General features: G+C 48.3%; 1 protein-coding gene across 8 annotated transcripts in view; it reads right to left on the reverse strand.

The window, feature by feature from the left end:
- Window positions 1-4,561: 4,561 nt before the first annotated feature.
- The window catches only part of TDRD7 (tudor domain containing 7), a 105,814-nt gene continuing 89,527 nt past the window's right edge, over window positions 4,562-20,848 (reverse strand). For 7 of the 8 annotated variants that reach the window (XM_073346061.1, XM_073346058.1, XM_073346059.1 and 4 more), the window contains 2 exons: window positions 14,001-14,161; window positions 4,562-5,060 (listed from right to left, as the gene is read on the reverse strand). In XM_073346061.1, coding sequence (XP_073202162.1) covers window positions 4,840-5,060; window positions 14,001-14,161 — 382 coding nt within the window. In that variant the 3' untranslated portion in view covers window positions 4,562-4,839. The remainder of the gene's footprint in view (window positions 5,061-14,000; window positions 14,162-20,848) is intronic. The other variant, XM_073346062.1, reaches the window with a different exon arrangement.

The following is a 20,848-nucleotide window of genomic DNA, read 5'->3' on the forward strand; positions in this document are numbered from 1 at the left end:
ATGGATCTTTTACTCCAAAAATTCCAGTGGAATACAGCAGACCTCCCTCATACTTTGTCCAAAATAACTCACAAGTATCCAAAGTACCCTCCATTGAAACTTCAGAAAAACAAAAGTGTGGAAAGGCGGGGGAGAGGAGGGGGGAAGAGGTGGAAAGAAACCAATTAAGCCGGTCAGGTCAGTTTAAAGTATAGGCTACCAGCAGCAAATTAAGTAAACTGAGGAAAAGAAGAAAAGGACATCGTTAGCTCTGAGCCAAGAGTGGGCTCCCTGGGTTGACACAGTTGGGAACCCTTATCCCCAGGTTCTCATTCTGGCTCTGGGAGAAGAGTGGGGGTTACCACCTGCTCCTGCAAACCCTGCCATTTTGCACTTTGAAACTCCCCCCTCCTTCTTTCTCTCCACTCCCCCAGGACCAAGTCCCAGCTCCAGTCTCTAAAGGTCGTCTGTTAACTCTGCTTTTGACTTTAAACCCTGTTGTGCCAAATCATCTTTAACCACCCCTAACTAATTTACAACCCTTCAGCAGCCCTTGCTGAAGCAGCACCAAACTTGAAAGATTCCTGGCAGCTTCCCATAATGCTGCCCTCACTTCAAACCTCTCACAAGGGGACTGAAGTGTCTCCTTTCCCTGGAAGGCATTCAGTCCCCATGGGCAGGGACCTTCTTCCACTACCCATATACCAAGGAGGGTGGGCTCCTCAGCCACCCCCCATCCCTCTGGGTCCCCTAATACTTCCTCCATTTCCTTTTTAATCTCATCCCAGGGTGACCCCTGTACCTGGTATGGGCCCTGGTTCTTCCTTATCCATTTATCCAAAAAATCCTTTACCCTGGCTTGCCAGAACCCGCAACTACCATCACAAGAGATTTCGCGATACCCCCTCCAAGCAGCTGCGTGGACTGTTGGGGAGGGGGACTTACAGGCTGCCACTCACCTATCCGATACGATGCATCTGAGTCATCGGCACCAAGATGTTAGGGGGCTTATTCCTTCACCTGCTTACTTCCCTGGTCCTTCTCGCATGAACAGAGAGCAACAATACCCGAAGTCCAAAGGTGCAAACAATTCGATGTTTATTGGGGTGAACTTCCAGCAAGCATGATTCCAGTTTCCTTCCTTAGTATCCCCCTTCCCAGCTCTGACACCACAGAGCCTTACACCTGTGTCCCTGTTCCCATTCCTGCCCTTAGCCAAACACTATTGCAATTTCCCCAGCCCCATTCCCTGTTCCCATTTCCCCCTTTAGCAAAACATGATTCCAATTTCCCCACCCCCATTCCGTTTCCATTTCACACCCCGCCCCCACACACCTCCTGATTGACTGCAGACTATATAGTAAAACTTGAGTTCTGCTTAGCTATACCTTAACCAATCATTTTCCTGAAATTTAACTAACCAATCCGAACATACTGTAACATACTATGGACTATTTAACCAATTATATCCCACCACCTTAATTAGTTTACACCCAGCAAAATTAATTATACAGCAGACAGAAAATCACAGAACCAGACAGAGATTATACAAACAACGGGGAAATGGGGACTACAATGATAGAACAAACGCAGAAGTGAGGATTTCACATCCCAGCTATTGATAAGTGAGTTCTTGCCAGACAGGATGCTATCAAACTAAGTTTCCTTTTACATCTTCCAGGCACTTCCCTTTCTCTGGAGGCGATAGGCATTATCAGGACAGGATTGTATCCGAACAGCCCAATAGCACCTGATTTCAGTGTGACTGGTTTGGAATGTGAGGATGTGACTGTTCGCTTCCCAGCTTAGGGCTGCCGCTTAGCCAGAGGCCTTAGCCTAAGCACAGGGCCTCAGACTGTCACAGTGAGAGAAGGCCCTTACACCAGCAGACAGTGATTTTGATTCTTTCTTTTATACCTCTAACTAGCCAAGTGATAAGAATACATCTAAATTCTTAAATTCTAGGCCTTTACAATTCTGAATTTGTCCTCTGTACGTAACACCACACAAGCACAACACCTTGTAGACACAGGTTAGGACAGTGAGTTGGGATACACTGAACTGGTCAGGCCAGCAGACACACACTCCCAGACACCAGTGCGTCCCTTGCCCTCCTCCACTGGGGTGCTGTTAGAGTTACAATCCCGTCTACCAACAAATCCCACCCTCACCCCCCTGCTAAACTGACCCAACTCCCACAACAGCAAAGTTTTAGTACATTTGTCCTTTGAGCTTGGAAAAGAGACGGCTAAGGGTCCATTTTGGTCAATTTCATGGTCATAGAATTTTTAAAATAATAAATTTCATGATTGCAGCTATTTAAATCTGAAATTTCACGGTGTTGTAACGGTAGGGTCCTGACCCAAAAAGGAGCTGTGGGAGGGTCACAAGGCTAATGTAGGGGGGCTTGCGGTCCTGCTCCCCTGACTTCTGTGCTGCTCCTGGCAGCGGTTCTGCCTTCAGGGCTGGGCAGCTGGAGAGCGGCAGCTGCTGGCTGGGAGCCCAGCTCTGAAGGCAGAGCCACTGCCCCCAGCAGCGCAGAAGTGCGGATGGCCGGGTCTGGCATGGCCACCCCTACTTCTGCGCTGCTGCCTGCAGAGCTGGGCCCTCCGTCAGCAGTCGCCGCTCCCCAGCCGCCCTGCTCTGAGGGAAGCAGCAGTGCAGAAGTAAGGATGGCATGGCATGGCATCACCAGCCTTGCTTCTGTGCTGCTGGGGCGGCGCTGCCTTCACATCTGGGCACGTGGCAATATCATACCATGCCACTCCCCTAAAGTAGCCTTCTGAGCCCCCCACAACGCCCAGTCGGAGCAATGCTGGTCTCCCGTGACATCTGTCAAGCATAGGATAACAGCGCACACACAACCAGATTTCACCAGGGGAGCCCAGATTTCATGGTCTCTGACACGTTTTTCATGGCCCTGAATATGTGTAAGGCAGGGATAGGTGGGGAGAGTGAATGAGGAAAAGTAATGGCTGGCTGCTTTTCTTGAGCTGGGGCAAAGAGTAAGCAGCATAACTGACGAAGTTTGGTGTGTAAAAGGAACAGAGAACAAGCCAGACAGGTGAACAGCAGACGGGATAGTGTCACTAATGGATGGGTGCAGATTATGTTTGGTAAATACAGAATCTGCACCCATCTATTGGTGACACTATCCCACCTGCTGGAAAGCGAAAGGACAAGACATTCATTCTGAGGCAAAGGCTCTTTTACTGGTAGTCTAACACGCCTACAGCAAAGGGAGATTTGGAAGATTCATGGCACAGCTCAGAGATGACAGTGCTAAGGCACTCATCCACCTAGCACTGGGGAAGGAAGGCCACAAACACTGGGAGGAGACCTCTGTATATCTGGCCATGGCAAGGCCAATGCCACATAACGAAAGCTCAAGCTACCAGTGTTGAACCAGGACACTTTATAGAGAGATGAAGATCCAGTGGTCAGCGCAGGGGATTGGACGTGAGGACCAGTGAGCTCTGCTACTGACTAGCTAGGTAACCCATGGACAAGCCGCCATCTCAGAGCTTACAGTGATTAATGTTTGTTGTAAGTGAGTCTCTAGAGGCTGGTGAAGTGACGACAGACCAGATTCTTTCTACTTTGAAACATTAGACCATAAACCATTTAACTACTTAGCGATGTGGATCATTCCCCTTCAGTGTATCAGATACCACAAGTAGATGAAGTATACATCTCTGAATCCTTTCAGCTCTCTAGAGCTGGATGGCCTTATGCTACATCTTCCCTTGCATGCACAGGGGATGTGAGGTGTGTGATGTACCGGTAGTAGGAGGTGAAGGTCTGAGGCTTTGAGGACATTTCTCTTAAATATCCCCTAGGGTAAAGAAAGGACATACAGCATGGGTTCAGATCACTGTAAATGGGTATGTACTGTCCCTCAAGAAGGACGGTAAATTCCCCCACACAGGAACTGTCAGCAGGATCAGCCCAAGCTAGTCAGAAGCTCTGGTTCACATGAAAACTGGGGAACTCAGTCTTGTAAAGTAGGTTGTTAGCTGGGAATACACCAAAATCCACAGATCTAACATGAGATGAAGGTGCACTTAATGGAAACCATTCTCATGAGCATTTGACTGTCCTAAATGAAATGAAGGGGGCAAGAAGAGGGCGAAAAAGCAGGCTAGGGAGAGGGGTGTTAACCATCAAGGACAGACCGACCATCTGAGCAGACTGCAAGAAGCTGCTGCTTTTTTGGGTTTTGTTTTTAAGTAGGAGGAAAAAAGCGGGATTGTTGGAATGCATTTTCTTCACCCAAACGCAGAAGGCAAAAGGTGCCTGCAGCTCTCACAGTGCCCAGTATTTGCAGCCGTCAGGACGCACGCAGGTTGTTCTGCTGCGGACACCTCCACGTAAAAACAAGTATAATTCTTACACTCTGGATTCAGGGACAGGGTATTTCTGAAACTATCAACAAATGAGGAATCAGTTCAGATGTGATGTTTGTGTTCGTTAAGGAGCGGATGAAGCAGAAATTAACAGTTTGTAAATAAACTCAAATTTTGACAAGCCTCAAATGCCATTAAGTTTGAAAAGAATGAAAAAAGAGTCCAGCAAGAAAATAAACAAGTCACCAATAATTTTTATTGATAAATAACATTTTACTTAATCTGAATTTTCATCCCAACATTCTAACGCTACACTAGTGAACAAAGTGCAAGTTCTCTGAAAGTCAATTCAAAGAAAACAGAAACTTCTGTTAAATACAAGCATCAGATTTTTCAAACTTACTGCATTCATATATTCAAGATCATGTAAACAGCTAAATTTCTCTTTAAAAGCCTGCTACAGTTTTTATTGCTAAAGAATCTGAATTAGTTGCTATAGTGTCAGAAGCAGTGATTAATTAACCTTTGAAAGCTCCACAAAATATTGAGACATAAAGTCATGAATCCATATATCAGTATCTGGTAGTGCGGTGTCCACTAAGTAGGTAACTATTTTTCGATCCCAAGATCTTGTGCTTTCATTAACTGCTTGTATCAGTGCCACTAGGGGTTTCTTCTCTACATGGTTTCGAAACACTATTGATGCTTCTTCTGACCACTGTTTGCATTTCACTCCTAGGAAAAATATAAAGCAAATAAGGCCATTTAAAGAAAAGACTGATTTAAGTGACAAACTCCCAAAACCAACGAAAGCTTATGCTCAAATACATTTGTTAGTCTCTAACGTGCCAGAAGTACTCCTGTTCTTTTTCCCCAAAATCAAGATTCTTAGTAATTCTACACTTGAAGTGGAAGACACTCAAAGTAGTGCTATTAAAGAAAGTGAAGCTAACAAAGTTCTGTAAAAACATTTCAATCCTTACTCTTGTTTCAATGGCTGTTTAGCCTCCCATGTAAGGATCATCAACTGTGTCACATTGTGGAAAAAAATGGTTACTAACCTTTCTGTAACTGCTCTTTGAGATGTGTTGCACACGTCCGTTCCAATGTAGGTGTGTGCATGCCCCAAGAACAGTTGCTGGATTTTTTTTTCCCCCCCTTAGTGATGTCTGTCAGGTTGGCTCCAGCGCCCCCCGATGTTGGATGCTCACAGTGCCGGTATAAGGGGCCACGCCAAGCCCACCGACAACTCCAATAGAGGGGGCAGTGGGCAGGACTCAGAAGGGACGTGTGCAACACATCTCGAAGAACAAGTTACAGAAAGGTTAGTAACTGTTTTTGCTTCTAGTGCTTGCACACGTCCATTCCAACGTAGGTGACTCACAAGCAGTTCCACAGGAAGTGGGCTCAGAGTTCAAGTACAAGCTGACTGCAAGACTGTGTGGATGAAGCTGGCATCATCTTGGCCCTGTTGAGTAATGGCATAGAGCACGGAGAACGTGTGCACCAAGGACCAGGTTGCTGCCCTGCAGATATCTTGAATTGGGGCTTGATCTAGGAAAGCAGCCGAAGAGGGCTGAGATCTTGTGGAGTGAGCAGTCAGGTTAGGTGAAAGAGGGACTCCCGTGAGTTTGTAACATGCCTGGATACATGAGGTAATTCAAGACAAAATCCTCTGGGAGGAGATGGGGAGCCCCTTCACTCTCTCAGCTATTGCTATGAACAGCAGAGTCGATCTGCGGAATGGTTTGGTCCTTTGAATATAAGGCTCCACGGCCCGTCTGACATCCAAGGAGTGTAGGCGCTGTTCTTATCTATATGCTTAGGGTAGAATACTGGTAGAAAAATTGCTTGATTGCAGTGGAATTGAGAGACCACTTTCGGGAGGAAATTTGGATGTGGGCACAGCTGTACCTTATCTTATTTGAAGAAGATTGTATACGGAGATTCCAATGTGAGGGCTCAGATCTCCGAAACCCTCCTGGCTGAAGTCACGGCCACTAAAACTGTCACTTTCCAGGAGAGATGCAACAGTCAGCATGTTGCCAGTGGCTCAACGGGCAGGTCCCTCAGCTTTGACAGGATGAGGTTTAGGTCTCAAGAAGGTATTGGGTCCTTCAGCTGAGAGAAACACCTCTCCAGGCCTTTGAGAAAACAGACGACCATTCTGTGTGAAAAGCCTGATCTGTTGTCGACCTTAGGATGGAAGGCTGAAATGGCTGCCAGGTGGACCTTGACGGAAGAAAGGGCCAGACCTTGTTGTTTCAAGAGCAGAAGGCAGTTTAAAATAAGCTGCAGTGAGGACTGTGTAGGGGGAGCCAGGTGGAGAATCGTTTCCACTTTGCCAGGAAAGCTGCTCTGGTGCAGGGTTTTCTGCTGCCTAGTAGGATTCTACGAACCTGCTCCAAACAAGCTTGCTCTTCAGGATTCAGCCATGAAGAATCTAGGCTGTCAGATGAAGAGAGATGAGGTTTGGGTGGAGCAGCTGACTGTGGGATCCTGGGTGATCAGGTATGGATACAATGGGAGCCAGATTGGAGGCTCTACTGAAAGGCATAAGAGGGTGGTGAACCAGTGCTGTCTCGATCATGTTGGGGCTACAAGGATGACATGTGCTCAGTCCTACTTAATCTTTGACAAGTGGAATGGGGAGGGGGGGAGGGAGGTGTAATACAGGAAGGCGTCTGTAAGGGACTCTGGGCTGTGGTCCTACAAGGAGCAAAACTGATGGCATTTCCTGTTGGTATGGGTAGAGAACAGGTCTATAAGGAGAGTCCCACACTTCTGGAAGATGTCTTTTGCAATGTCCAGTTGAAGGGACCACTCATGGTGAATGGAGACGGACCTGCTGAGGTGATCCACAAATTGGTTCTGCGTACCCAGCAGGTAAGATGCTTCTCGGTAGATTGAGTGTGTAATGCAGAACTCCCACTGTCAGATTGCCTCCTGGTATTGGGGGAGCAGGGGAGGAGAGAGAGAGAATGCTCTCCGCTCTGCCTGTTGATGTGGTATATAGTGATTGTATTGGCTGTGAGACCTGAAACTGCCTTGTCTGCAATGTTGGTTAAGAATGTCTGGTAGACCAAGGGGATTGCCCAGAGTGCTCTATGATTGATATGGCGTGAGAGCTCTTCTTGAGACCACAGGCCTTGAGTCCTGAGATGCCCTAGGTGGGCTCCTCAACCCAGCACCGAGGTGTCGGAGACCAGATATACAGATGGTTGGGGCCTCAAAAAAGGTACTCCTACACTGGTTCAGCCACCAAGTCAGTGGGTCAAGAACTTCAGATGGAATGGTAAGTACCATGTCCACATGATGTCATGCGGGTGACTACGCCATGGCCAGCCAGGCCCGGAGAGGTCAGAAATGTATCCTTATGTGTTGTACCACATATGTGCATGATGCCATGTGGCCCAAAAGGCTCAAGCATATCCGGACTATGGTTATCGGAAGTACCTGGAGAGAGCTTATCAGGGTCGAGATTGAACAGAAGCAATCCTGAGGAAGCATGGCCTTCGCCTGTATGAAGTTGAGAACCACCCTGATGAACTCTAGCCTTTGTACAGGGATAAGGGTGGATTTCAGGTTGTTTATTAACAGGCCCAATGCCCAGAAGGTCGATTGGATGAGAGGGATATCAGATTCCACGTGAGTTTTGAACCGGCCCTTGATTAGTCAGTCGTCAAGATATGGGAAGAGGAGAACTCCCTTTCTCTTGAGGAAGGCCGCGGCTACCACCATACACTTGGTGAAGACCAGTGAGGCATCCAACAGCCTGAATGGCAGAACCACAAATTATTAATGAATTGTTTCACAAATCTTAGGAACCTTCTGTGGCTTTGGAAAAGTCAGTATGTGGAAGTATGTGTCTTTTAGGTCAAAGGGAGCATGCCAATCCTCTGGATCCAATGAAGGAATGATGGAAGCCCAGGAGACCATGCATACCTTTAATCTCTTGAGATAGCATTTGAGCAGCCACATGTCTAGGATTGGTCTGAGCCCTCACACTCCCTTGGCTTCTGGGATTAGGAAGTAATGGGAATAAAACCCCTATCCCCATAGATGGTGCAGAACCTCTTCCATGACTCCCACCCAAAGGAGAGATTGGACTTCTTGTTCCAATAGTTGCTCGTGAGAAGGGTCCCTGAAGAGAGACAAGGGAGGATGGGTGGAAAGGTGCAGTGGACAAAAATTGGCAGGTGTAACCTAATTCTATTGTGTTTCTGAGGTAATATGTTTCCAGGCATTGAAGAAGAGGGACAGTTGGCTGGAAAACGAAGGGTAACTGGGTCCAGAATTGAGGGGATTGAAATGTCATCCTTGAGCATCTTGTCAAAACGAGTGCTTCAAGGTGCCTGCATGTCTAGGGGCAGAATGCATAGGCCCTGAGGAGGAGGTTGGGGGAGGGGGATCTAAACCCAAACCCCTTATTTTTCATCCTCCACTGCTCCTGTCTGGGAGGCTGTGTAAAATAGCATCCAGTCTGCTGAGGCCTGTAGTGTCTTCTGGATGCTGTTGGTGTATACAGACTCAGAAATTTCAGGGTTGCCTTAAGGGTTGTTAAGTCTGTGCAATTTGGCATCTGTTTGCTCTGAAAAGAACAAGGACCCTTCGAATGGGAGGTCCTGGAGGATCTGCTGCACCTCTTGGGGAAACCCTGAGGACTATACCCACGAGCTCCTGCACATGGTAACAGCAGTGACCAATGATCTGGCCGCAGAATTAGTGGAGTGTAAGGCTGCCTGCAGGTAGACCCTGCCTACTGTCTTCCCTTCAACAAATGAAGAGAACTCCTATTGGCATCTTGGGGAAGCATGTCCTTAAATTTTTGGATCACCTCCCACATATTAAAATCATAGTGACCTAGCAAAGCTTGCTGGTTTGCTATACAAAGCTATAGCCCACTCGTCGAATAGGCTTTCCTGCCAAACAAGTCCAGCTCTTTGGGGTCGTTTGCCTTGGGCACTTGACCCTGATAGTCCCGGTCATTGGTGGCTGCCACCACTAGGGATCCTGAAAGAGAATGAGAGAACAGAAATTCATACCCTTTAGCTGGCACAAGTATTTTCAGTGTGTGTGTTTAGCTGTAGGTGGAGAGAAGCGGGGGTCTGTCAAAGCGCCTTAACTGAATCCATGATTGCCTTGTTAAGAGGTAGAGCCACTCTTGAGGGACTGGTCCCCTGACAAGATATCTAATAGGCCGTGTGTCACCTCTTGACCACCTTGGCTTGAATACCAAGTTCAAGGCCATCCGCTTTAAAAAGTCCTGGTGAGCACTGTGGTCATCTTGGGGTAGTGATGCACCAGTAGCCACCAGCGCCTCATCTGGGGAAGAGGAGGAGGCTAAAGCTGGTTGAGGGGCCTCTGCCCCTTCCTCTGTCTTGAACGAGACCTGTGGAACCTGCTCTTGAGGTTCGGCACTACAGTCTGGGTCTGGTGTCTCTTAGTGTGGTACCAGAGACATCCTACTTTCCGAGGCCACAGAGTACAAATGCCTTGAGACAGTGCCCTGGCCCAGAGGAAATCCCCACAGGTTCCAGAAAGGCCATTGCATGGGTGTTGGTCCCCATGGTCCCATAGGCCAGCGGTTCTCAACCGGGGGGCTGTGAGCCTTTTCAGGGGGTTGGTGGGGTCCCCCAGCTGAAGCTTGGAGCCCCAATGCCCCCTCCAGGCAACAGCCAGAGAGCTAAAGCCAGCAGCTGGGAGCTGCGAGCCCTGGTGCCACGGCAGGGCAGCAGCCAGGAGCTGCGGGGCTGCAACCCTGAGCCCTGTACCAAATCCCTGAGCCCCGGTGCTGCTGTGGGGCTGAAGCCTCAAGCCTTGGTGCTGCTGTGGGGCAGAAGCCTCAAGCTGAAGCTGGGATCTGTGGCAGAGCCCACCTGCCCCCACAGGGCTAAAACTGGGAGCTAGGGCTGAATCTATGAGACCCAGTGACAGTGCTGAAGCTAGCCAACCCTCTCGGTACTAATGACTGGTGCCGTGGAGAAGTCAGGGGCTATTAGAGGGGGTTTTCCCCACAGAGTGGTCACGGTGCCATGTGAAAGCTGGGGGATGGCTCTCTGCTGCTCATCGGAACTGGCAGTGCCAAGTCCTGGATCTCCGGAGACCCTGGCACAGGCAATGTGAGCAAGTCTCTAGCAGCTGCAAATGCCTCCAGGACTGACAGTACCATGAACTGCTCAGTACAAGGCCTGCTGGAGGATGGTACTTCCCATGTTAGCGTATGCAGAGCTGGCATGGGTGCTGGGGAGAGAGTGCGAGACCCGCATCGGGCCGCTCTCTCTCAGTCCTCTTGCCTGCTTCCTTTTGGCACCAGGGAACGACTTCTCCTGGTGCTTACGGTGCCTCTTAGGCACTGGAAGGAGGACCTGTGCTGGGATTCTCGACTGGCAGGAGGCACGCTCCATACTGAAGCTGAGGTGCTTGGTGCCAAGTCCGAGCGTGGTGCCGATGCTGGTCTCAGGGCTGCCTCCATGAGAAGGCCTCAATCTCACTGTCTAGTCTTTTGGGGTGCGGGGTTTTAAGTCCCTAATGATGTGGCAACGGTCCTTCCTGTGAGCCTCCCCTAAGCATTTAACCCAGGTCTAGTGCGGGTCGCTCAATGGCATCAATCTGCCGCAGGAAGTGCAGGGCTTGAAGCCTGGTGACCAAGGCATGCCCCAGCACTGGGCAGTGGACAAGCCTTGCCAACTAAATGTGGAGGCATCCAAAACACATTAACTACTATTGCTACTATCAAACTACAAGAACTATATACACAAAAAAACAGAAAGAAACCACGAGGTAAGATTGCCTGAGCAACGAGGTAAGTTCCAGCAGCCATCACTGGCAGTAAGGAGGAACTGAAGGGACGCAGGCTTGGTGGGGCCCCTTATACCAGTGCTATGACTGAGCTGCACCTGGAAGTGCTGGAGCCAACCCAATGGATACCACTAAAGGAAAAAAATCCAGCAACTGTACTTGGGATGCGTACACACCTGCATTGGAATGGACATGTGCAAGCACTTGAAAAAGAACTTGGTAGCACGCAGAAAGGGGGTCTAAAAAAAGTATACATTATTTTCAGCTGTGATCATCCACATTTCTGGAAGAGAAAGGCAAGTGCACTGACTCTGAATAACTGCCAGCAGTGGTCTGGATAATGTGATTATTGAACATTTTACACATAACTAAGAACATTCGTAGTACGGCACTTTAAAGAGGGACAGGTACTTTGCTCACTGGCCCCTTTTTCAGGATTCATTGACCCTCCGGCTCGGGGAAGTGACATATCTTATAGCAGCCTTGTATTTTAGTAATTTCAAAATTGTAAAAATATTCTGAATAAAAGTTTATTTCCACCCCTAAAACCACACCATCTAATAAGATGTCTGCCACTTGTCTGAACCCCAAGGTGGCTCCATAGTGCAGAGGAGATGAGCAGTAGTATTCAGCAATGATGCATTCAGTGGCATTCAGCACAATGCAGCTAGCTTTCAAGTGATGAGAAGATGGAGAAGAAGCTATCCTAAAAGTGTTAGTATAGACTGGTTACCTGCTGACTGTCCCTAACCTCTTGCACAGTCGTTGATGAATTCAGCACATTACCTCACTATTCGCTAACTTTTTTATGAAATCTCTGCAGGTCACCAGGGCTACACTTCGTGGCCCATGAAGCCTAGTATGATGTTCCTCGTACTCAGTAAGTTTGGAGACCTCTAACTACCTAGGCTCATCTCAGCTTGCATTTTGCAAGTTTGTAGCCTAACAGTGACTTCAAAATTTAAATGAGCTACTCTTACTAGAAGTTTGTCGTGACTGACCTGTAAGTCTAAAATAATTCCTAGACCATGCCATGACCTGGGCCTGCTGAGGGTTGCAAAGATCAAGATCCACACGCTTTTTGAGGGGAAACCACTGCATGGATGTGGCCCCTCACCCCAACCTAGGCAGCTGCCCAGCAAAAAGGGCTACTGTGAGCTCCCTCCAGGACAACAGTTGTCTCCCTGCAGCTGAGATGAGGGACAACCAGTACAATCTCTGGTTGTAAGGAAAGCCAGTTCAGCATTGATCAAAGAGAGCCAGTAAGAAGAGGCTTGCTGCACCGCCAGTATTAACAGCCATAATCTCCCCTCTCTGAGGGACAGGAAGAGCGACATGGAGGACAAAGGACAAGGAACCCATCTCCCACTCTTGTAGCGACTGCCCTATTCCACTGACAGAAGACACATGAAAGGTTTGGGGTAGAAAACAGTAGAAAACAAGTACAGAGGAGAGTAATGGTGCATGGAAACAAGAGGGTAATGTGGGATGCAAAAGAGACAGTATTGCATGAGAGAGCACAATGGAGAAAAGAGCAACTGTTGAAGAATGGGAGGAAAGGAAATACTGACCTAGATAGTCAGATTCTGCTTTGGCCGCACAGTGCAGGCATAACTATCTACTTAGTAAATTCCTCAATGCCAGAAGACTCCTTGGATAGCGTAGGGACATGCTCAACTGGATCATATACAACCCCAACACAGGGGGATGGCCAGAGTGCGACTGCACTCCAACGGTAACCCTATGGGCACCTCAGCCCCTTGGCAACATAGCCAGCTGGAGTAGTTTAGAGCAGTCTCAAAGTCACCCTAAGCTACATGAGAGAACAGACCAGTGGAGAACCAGCTCTACGACTGGACACCCACAAACTGTGCCTTTGTGCCTGATTGCACCCAATACATACTAGGCACAGCTGAAAGTCTGGGCTACTACTTTTCAAATGAAGTGGAGAAGAAAGAAGCAACTGTAATGAAGCAAATAGTGAGAAAATGGTGAGGGTTACAGAATGAGTTGGAAATGGAAGAAGAAAGATGGAAAGGAAAAAGCAACACATTCACTCTTAGGCAAGCAAATGTTTATTTCCACTCATGCATTAGTTGTGCTTCCCTGAAGAAGTTCTGCACTTCTAAACTGGTGGAGAAGAATGGGTTGGATAGTTACTGAGAAAATAGCAATATTACTGAATACTCTACATGCCAGAGATCAGCAACCAGAGAAAGAGAGAAAATTATAATTCACCTAAATAAACTCCATTTAGGCAGGGCACAAAAAAAAAAAAAAAAAGATTGTTGGCCCTCCACAAATCCAAAAATCTGCCCTTCTCCCCTGCTCAGATTTTAAAAAGATGTTTATGAGAGTATAATGGACAATGAGAGCACAAGCTTTGCAGTTAATAGAAACTATATAAACATGGCCTTCTTGCTACATCAAAGGACCTGAAAACAAATTTTATTTCCCTTCTTCCACTCTCCCTTCTAGAAGTCACTTACAGGACTACTATTTCATCTGCCCCACATTTCATATTGCTTGGAATGTGGCTGCTGAGAAAGTTAAATTAAGATGCCTTTCAGTTTCCATAACATGTGGTTAATACAAATTCTCTCTCATTAGAGATTAATTTTTTTTTAAAACAGTAGTAATAAAACTGAATTACTAATCTCTCTTGTACAAAGACGAAGGGTGGAATAAAAAACAATGAAAACAATTCTAATCTATTCATTATTTTGTAAATTTGCAAAATGCTTACTATAAAATTTAAGTGTACACTATGCCACTATCCTCATAGCTTTATACGCCAAATATTCTTACCCACTTGATGCCCCTCTATTGTTTAGAAAATTTTATCCAACAAAATTACAAATACTTGTGACCTACCTGCAAGCTGAGCGGTTATAGCTTGAAATGGTAGTTTTTTGAACATGTCCATTAGAGGCTGTACTTTTCTGATGCTGACAAGCTCATGTTTACCATAGTCCAACTCATATACTGATACCAACCCATTTGTCAGAATTCCTTTTATTAACACCCTGTGCCACCTAAATGGTATTTAAAAAAAAGGGTGAAAAAAGAAAACAAAGGGTAGATTTAAAGTATGATTCACACAAACTGAATGCAATCAGAAAATGCTTTAACTAGAAGAATGGAAAACAATAGAACTGAATAAAAAACTCTGAACGTTTTTGTTTCAGACTGACAAAAAATTGAAATAAGAATTCAAGAGCAGGTGGGTGAGGTAAAAACAGTTCTCTCAAAGAACAATAATTACGAAAGGTAGGTGTGTTGCTCATGTCCGTTCCATTCGTGGACGGATTTTTGCCTTAGCAGTGTCCAAAGGGTTGGCTGTAGCACTCTCGAATGCTACTCCCACGTGTCGGTATATTAGGCACCACCAGCCCTACACCCTCTCAGTTCCTTCTTGCCTGCAACTCTGACAGAGGGGCAGGAGGGTGAGTAATGGAATGGACATGAGTACCAAAGGTAGGTAACCGTTTTTTCTTCTTTGTACGCTTGCTCATGTTGATTCTATTCTAGGTGACTCACAAGCAGTATCTCTGGTGGCAGGGTCAGGGTTCAGAGTCATGTGGCTTGCAGCACTGCTCTGTCAAAGCCAGCATCATCTCGGGCTTGCTGGGTGAGCGCATAATGAGATGCAAACATGTGGACAGACGACCAGGTAACGGCCTGGAGATATCCTGAATCAGCACCTGGCCCAGGAAGGCTGCCGACGAAGCCTGCGCCCTAGTTGAGTGGGTAGTCACGGTCATTGGTGGAGGCATCTTTGCCAGGTCATAGAAGTAATGGATGCAGGCTGTGATCCAGGACGAAATCATATGTGCAGACACTGGGCGACCTCTCATCCTGTCTGCCACCGCAACAAATGTGTTGACTTAGGAAACGGCTTGGTCCTGTCGATGTAGAAAGCAAGCGCCCTTTGACGTCCAGGGCATGCAATCTGCACTCCTCTTCCTATTTATGAGGCTTCAGAAAGAAGACAGGTAAATATATGTCTTGGCCAGTATGAGTGGTAGCCGTGTTAGTCTGTATCAGCAAAAAGACGAGGAGTCCTTGTGGTACCTTAGAGACTAAGAAATTTATTTGGGCATAAGCTTTCATGGGCTCAAACCCACTTCATCAGATGCATGCAGTGGAAGATACAGCAGGAAGATTATATACATACACACACAGAACATGAAAAATGGGTGTTGCCATACCCACTATAACGAGAGTGATCAGTTAAGGTGAGCTATTATAAGCAGAAGAAAAAAACCTTTTGTAGTGATAATCAGGATGGCCCATTTCCAACAGTTGACAAGAAGGTGTGAGTAACAGTAGGGGGAAAAATAAGCATGGGAATGAAGTGAGCTGTAGCTCACGAAAGCTTATGCTCAAATAAATTGGTTAGTCTCTAAGATGCCACACGTCCTCCTTTTCTTTATACATTTTGTAAACACCCTTGGGGCAGACAAGAGACCAAAGGGCAGCACCATGAATTGGAAATGGCGCCTTCCAACCACAAAATAGAGGAATTGTCTGTGACCCTGGAAGATTGAGATATGGAAATAAGAGTCCTTCAGATCAAGGGAGGTGTACCAGTCTCCTAGATCCCGGGAGGGGATGATGGAGGCCAAGGAGACCATGCAGAACTTCAACTTTTTGAGAGGCTTATTGAAGTGCCGCAGGTCCAGAATGAGTCTTAGACCCCCTTTCACTTTCAGGATTAGGAAACAGGAGTAGAACCCTTTTCCCCTCATGTCCCAGGGGACCTCCTCCACTGTCCCCATCTGCATGAGGTTCTTAACCTCTTGAATGAGGAGTAACTCATGAGGAGGGTCCCTGAGAGGGACAGGAAATGGGGGTGGGAAGAGGGGGGCTGAGAATTGAAGGGTGTAGCCCCAAGATACAAGCTCTAGCACATAACAGTCTGAGGTGACCTGCGACCAGGCTGAACGGTAGGGACGAAGATGGTTGAGGAAATGAGGTGGATACGGGGAGTCGACTGGGGCATTGCTCTCGAGCGCACCCTCAAAACAAGTGCTTCTGCCTCCCATGAGGCTTTGATGGGCCAGGTTGTGCACAGGAGCGGGAGGAGGAAGGGCAGCGATGAGACAGACTCGTGTCTATCCCTTCTCCTTGCAGGGCCCTGTCGAGGCTGCCAAGGCCTTGGCAGCGGGGGTGGCTGGAACTGCTTCCTCGTCGATTGCAGCATATGCAGACCCAGTGAGCAAAGGGCGGCCTGAGTGTCCTTCAGTCCATGCAGCCTCGTGTCAGTCTGCTCTGCAAAGACACCATTCCCATTAAAGGGAAGGTCCTGGATTGAGGTCTCCATTTCCTGAGACAGGCCAGTGGTCTGAAGCCAGGAGCTGTGCCTCATGACCACCACTGACGCGACCATGCTAGTTGCTGAATCGGCCATTTCCCACACCATTTGGAGGGAGCACCTTGCAGCTGTCGAACCCTCCTCCACCAGGGCCCCCAATTCCTGGGGCAGTGAGTCCTTGAACTTATGGAGGGAGTCCCATAAGATGAAGTTGTACCTCCCCAAGAGAGCCTGGTGGAACTGAAGGCTGGCCATCAAATAATCTTTCTCCCAAACAGATTCAGCCTCTTTGACACCCCAAAAATAAAGAGGCCAACTGGTTTGCCCATCTGTCATTCTCTTTGGCTGACAAGACGACCAGTGAGCCCATTTGAACCCCTTGGCCAGGATGAAATACTTTTTCTCAGCCATCTTGGAGTTATGGAAGAAGGTGGCCTCGAACTTAGGGAGGAATGGAAGGAAGAGTTTGCCAAAGGGCTTTTGCTACTTTTAGGACCCCATCGTGCACTGGTAGCGCAACAAGGGTGGGGGTAGAGGCCAAGAGCACACTGAACAGGGTGTCCGCCTGTTCAGTCATCTCCTCTACTTCCAAGCCCAAGTTTGTAGCCACCCTATGAAGCAGGGCCTGATGTTCTTTGAAATCATCCGGCGGGCTGGCATGGGAGGGGCCTGCCACGGATCCAGGATGACGACTGGATCACTGTGGGAGGCCACAAGGGATCATCGCCCATGGGGGAAGAGGGTTTCGGGGTGGGCACTTGCTCCTCTACCCTGGCCTCCGAGCGTGCCACATTCACCGAACTTGGTGCTGCTGGTTGATGCTCTGAGGCGGCGGACGCGGAATGGCCGACTGAGGCGTCAGCACCAGAGGCATGCCCCAGGCGCTCCAGTAGGGCCATTGCGCCAGCTACTGGCCTGGCTGCCATGACAGCATTGTGGAGGTCAACGCAGCCTCAGGTGCCCAATCGCACCGGTGTGGTCGCGGGGCAAAGGGCTGAATTCCCTTCCTGAACCAGGGGAAACACCTTCCAGTGACCATGGAGTGGCCATCAAAGCTTGTGTCTTATGGCTAACTGTTGCCGCGGGAGAGCGGTGCCTCAAGGAGCATTGGTTCTGGGGCCGGGGCGGGGCGCGGGGGGAGAGGGGAGGATTGGTACTGCAATAGAGACCGCTCCCACCATCTGGGAGACAGAAATCTGTGCTGAGGAGACAGCCTCCAGGAGGATGATTGGTGCCAGCAATATGGTGACCAGCGCCTTCCTCTAGGTGACCTGCATCAGGCGGGCGGAGACCATGAGCACGGTGCCAGCAATTTAGGACGCCCCACAGAAGACCGAGACCTGGGGCATGGAGACGGAGAGCGCCGTCTTGTCTCCAGAGACCGGCGTCATTTGCCCGCCCTCTGGGGGGTCTTTACTGCTGGTTTGCCCTCATGGGGAGCCTTTGCCGTGACCTGAGACACATGCGGTGCGGACGATGCTACTGGAGGCCTCTGCTCTCTGGGAGCCAGGAGAGCCTGGGAAGGCATCGGCATTGCCACCAGTCTGGGTCCCTTACTGCTCCCTGGAGTCAGTGGCGGATCCCTCGGGGAGAGGGGGCCCCATTTGGCTCCGGCACGGGCTGTCAGCCCGAACTGGGTCCTTTGCCCTTCTTGCTCGGTGCTAGGGAGTCAGTCTTCTTTGACCTCTTCTGAGGCATTGGTGCCAGGGAGAGGTGCTGGGCAGAATCCGGTGCCAGGGGGTGCGCTGTGCGCCAAGGCCGAGGTGCTCAGGGCAGTGTCTGTCCGGGAAGGTTCCAATACCGTGTGTAGAGCAGCCCTCCAGAAGGAGGGCCCTCAAAACGGATGTCTCGCTCTTTCTGAGTTCTGGGATGAAAGTTCTTACAGATGTGACACTTCTTCACATGGGATTCCCCCAAGCATATGAGGCAGCTGATATGAGGGTCACTAATAGGTATAGGCCTGTTACAGTCAGAGCAGGGCTTAAAAACCAGAGACCGGAGCATGCCCCACAGGGACTCTGTCTCTAACTACTTATAACTACTGTAAAAAAACCTATTTACAAGGCCTTAAGGCTCAAAGACTGAAGCAGAAGAAACTCTAGCCCTTGCAAGGCAAGGGAAAGGTGCTTTAACTAACCACCATAGGTGGTAAGAAGGAACTGAGAGAGCATAGGGCCAGTGATACCTAATATACCAATGCATGGGTACTGCACTCCAGAGGGAGCTACAGCTGACTCTGCAGATACTGCTAAGGCAAAAAATCTCACGACATTGACAAAAATCTCATTGGCTTAACAGTGAAATCCTTGATCTTAAACACAAAAAAGAAGCTTACAAGAAGTGGAAGATTGGACAAATGACAAGGGAAGAGTATAAAAATATTGCTCAGGCATGCAGGAGTGAAATCAGGAGGGCCAAATCACACCTGGAGTTGCAGCTAGCAAGAGATGTTAAAAGTAACGAGAAGGGTTTCTTCAGATATGTTAGCAACAAGAAGGTGGTCAAGGAAAGTGTGGGCTCCTTACTGAATGAGGGAGGCAACTTAGTGACAGAGGATGTGGAAAAAGCTAATATACTCAATGCTTTTTTTGCCTCTGTCTTCACGAACAAGGTCAGGTCCCAGACTGCTGCACTGGGCAGCACAGCATGGGGAGAAGGGACTAGCCCTCTGTGGGGAAAGAAGTGGTTCTGGACTATTTAGAAAAGCTGGATGAGCACAAGTCCATGGGGCAGGATGTGCTGCATCCAAGCATGCTAAAGGAGTTGCCAGATGTGATTGCAGAGCCATTGGCCATTATCTTTGAAAACTCATGGCGATCGGGGGAGGTCCCAGATGACTGGAAAAAGGCCAACATAGTGCCCATCTTTAAAAAAGGGAAGGAGGAGGATCTGGGGAACTACAGGCCAGTCAGCCTCACCTCAGTCCCCGGAAATATCATGGAGCAGGTCCTCAAGGAATCAATTCTGAAGCACTTAGAGGAGAGGAAAGTGATCAGGAATAGTCAGCATGGATTCACCAAGGGAAGGTCATGCCTGACTAATCTAATCGCCTTCTATGATGAGATAACTGGCTCTGTGGATGAGGGGAACACAGTGGACATGTTATTCCTTGACTTTAGCAAAGCTTTTGATACAGTCTCCCACAGTATTCTTGCCAGCAAGTTAAAGAAGTATGGGCTAGATGAACGGACTAGAAGGTGGCTAGAAAGCTGGCTAGATCGTCGGGCTCAATGGGTAGTGATCAATGGCTCCATGTCTAGTTGGCAGCCGGTATCAAGCGGAGTGCCCCAAGGGTTGGTCCTGGAACCGGTTTTGTTCAATATCTTCGTTAATGATCTGGAGGATGGTGTGGATTGCACCCTCAGCAAGATTGCACCCTCAGCAACTGAACTGGAAGGAGTGGTAGATATGCTGGAGGATAGGGACAGGATCCAGAGGGACCTAGACAAATTAGAGGATTGGGCCAAAAGAAATCTGATGAGGTTCAACAAGGACAAGTGCAGAGTCTTGCACTTAGGACAGAATAATCCCATGCACCGCTACAGACCAGGGACTGAGCGGCTAGGCAGCAGTTCTGCAGAAAAGGGCCTAGGGGTTAGTGGATGAGAAGCTGGATATGAGTCTACAATGTGCCCTTGTTGCCAAAAAGGCTAAGGGCATTTTGGGCTGTATAAGTAGGAGCATTGCCAGCAGATTGAGGGATGTAATCATTCCCCTCTATTTGGCATTGATGAGGTCTCATCTGGAGTACTGTGTTCAGTTTTGGGCCCCACACTACAAGAAGGATGTGAAAAAATTGGGAAGAGTCCAGCGGAAGTCAACAAAAATGATTAGGGGGCTGGAGCACATGATTTATGAGGATTATTTCGTCTGCAAAAGAGAAGAACGAGGGGGGATCTGATAGCTGCCTTCAACTACCTGAAAGGGGGTTCCAAAGAGGATGGATCTAGACTGTTCTTAGTGGTAGCAGATGACAGAGCAAGGAGTAATGGTCTCAGGTTGCAGTGGGGGAGGTTTAGGTTGGATATTAGGGAAAACTTTTTCACTAGGAGGGTGGTGAACCACTGGAGTGAGTTACCTAGGGAGGTGGTGGAATCTCCTTAGAGGTTTTTAAGGTCAAGCTTGACAAAGCCCTGACTGGAATGATTTAGTTAGGAATTGGTCCTGCTTTGAGCAGGGGGTTGTATTAGATGACCTCCTGAGTTCCCTTCCAACCCTCATATTCTATGATTCTATGAGCAAGCACACAAAGACGAAGATCTTTTATTGGTGCCTCTTCGGATCTGATCTGATCTAAGAGCTCTGTGTGGTTCAAAGTCTTGTCTCTTTTACCAACAGAAGTTGATCCAGTAAAAGATATTACCTCACCCACCCTGCCTCTCTAATATTCTGGGACTAATAAAGC

The sequence above is a fragment of the Lepidochelys kempii genome, chromosome 5, assembly GCF_965140265.1.
Source record: "Lepidochelys kempii isolate rLepKem1 chromosome 5, rLepKem1.hap2, whole genome shotgun sequence".
Taxonomy (NCBI): Eukaryota; Metazoa; Chordata; order Testudines; family Cheloniidae; genus Lepidochelys; species Lepidochelys kempii.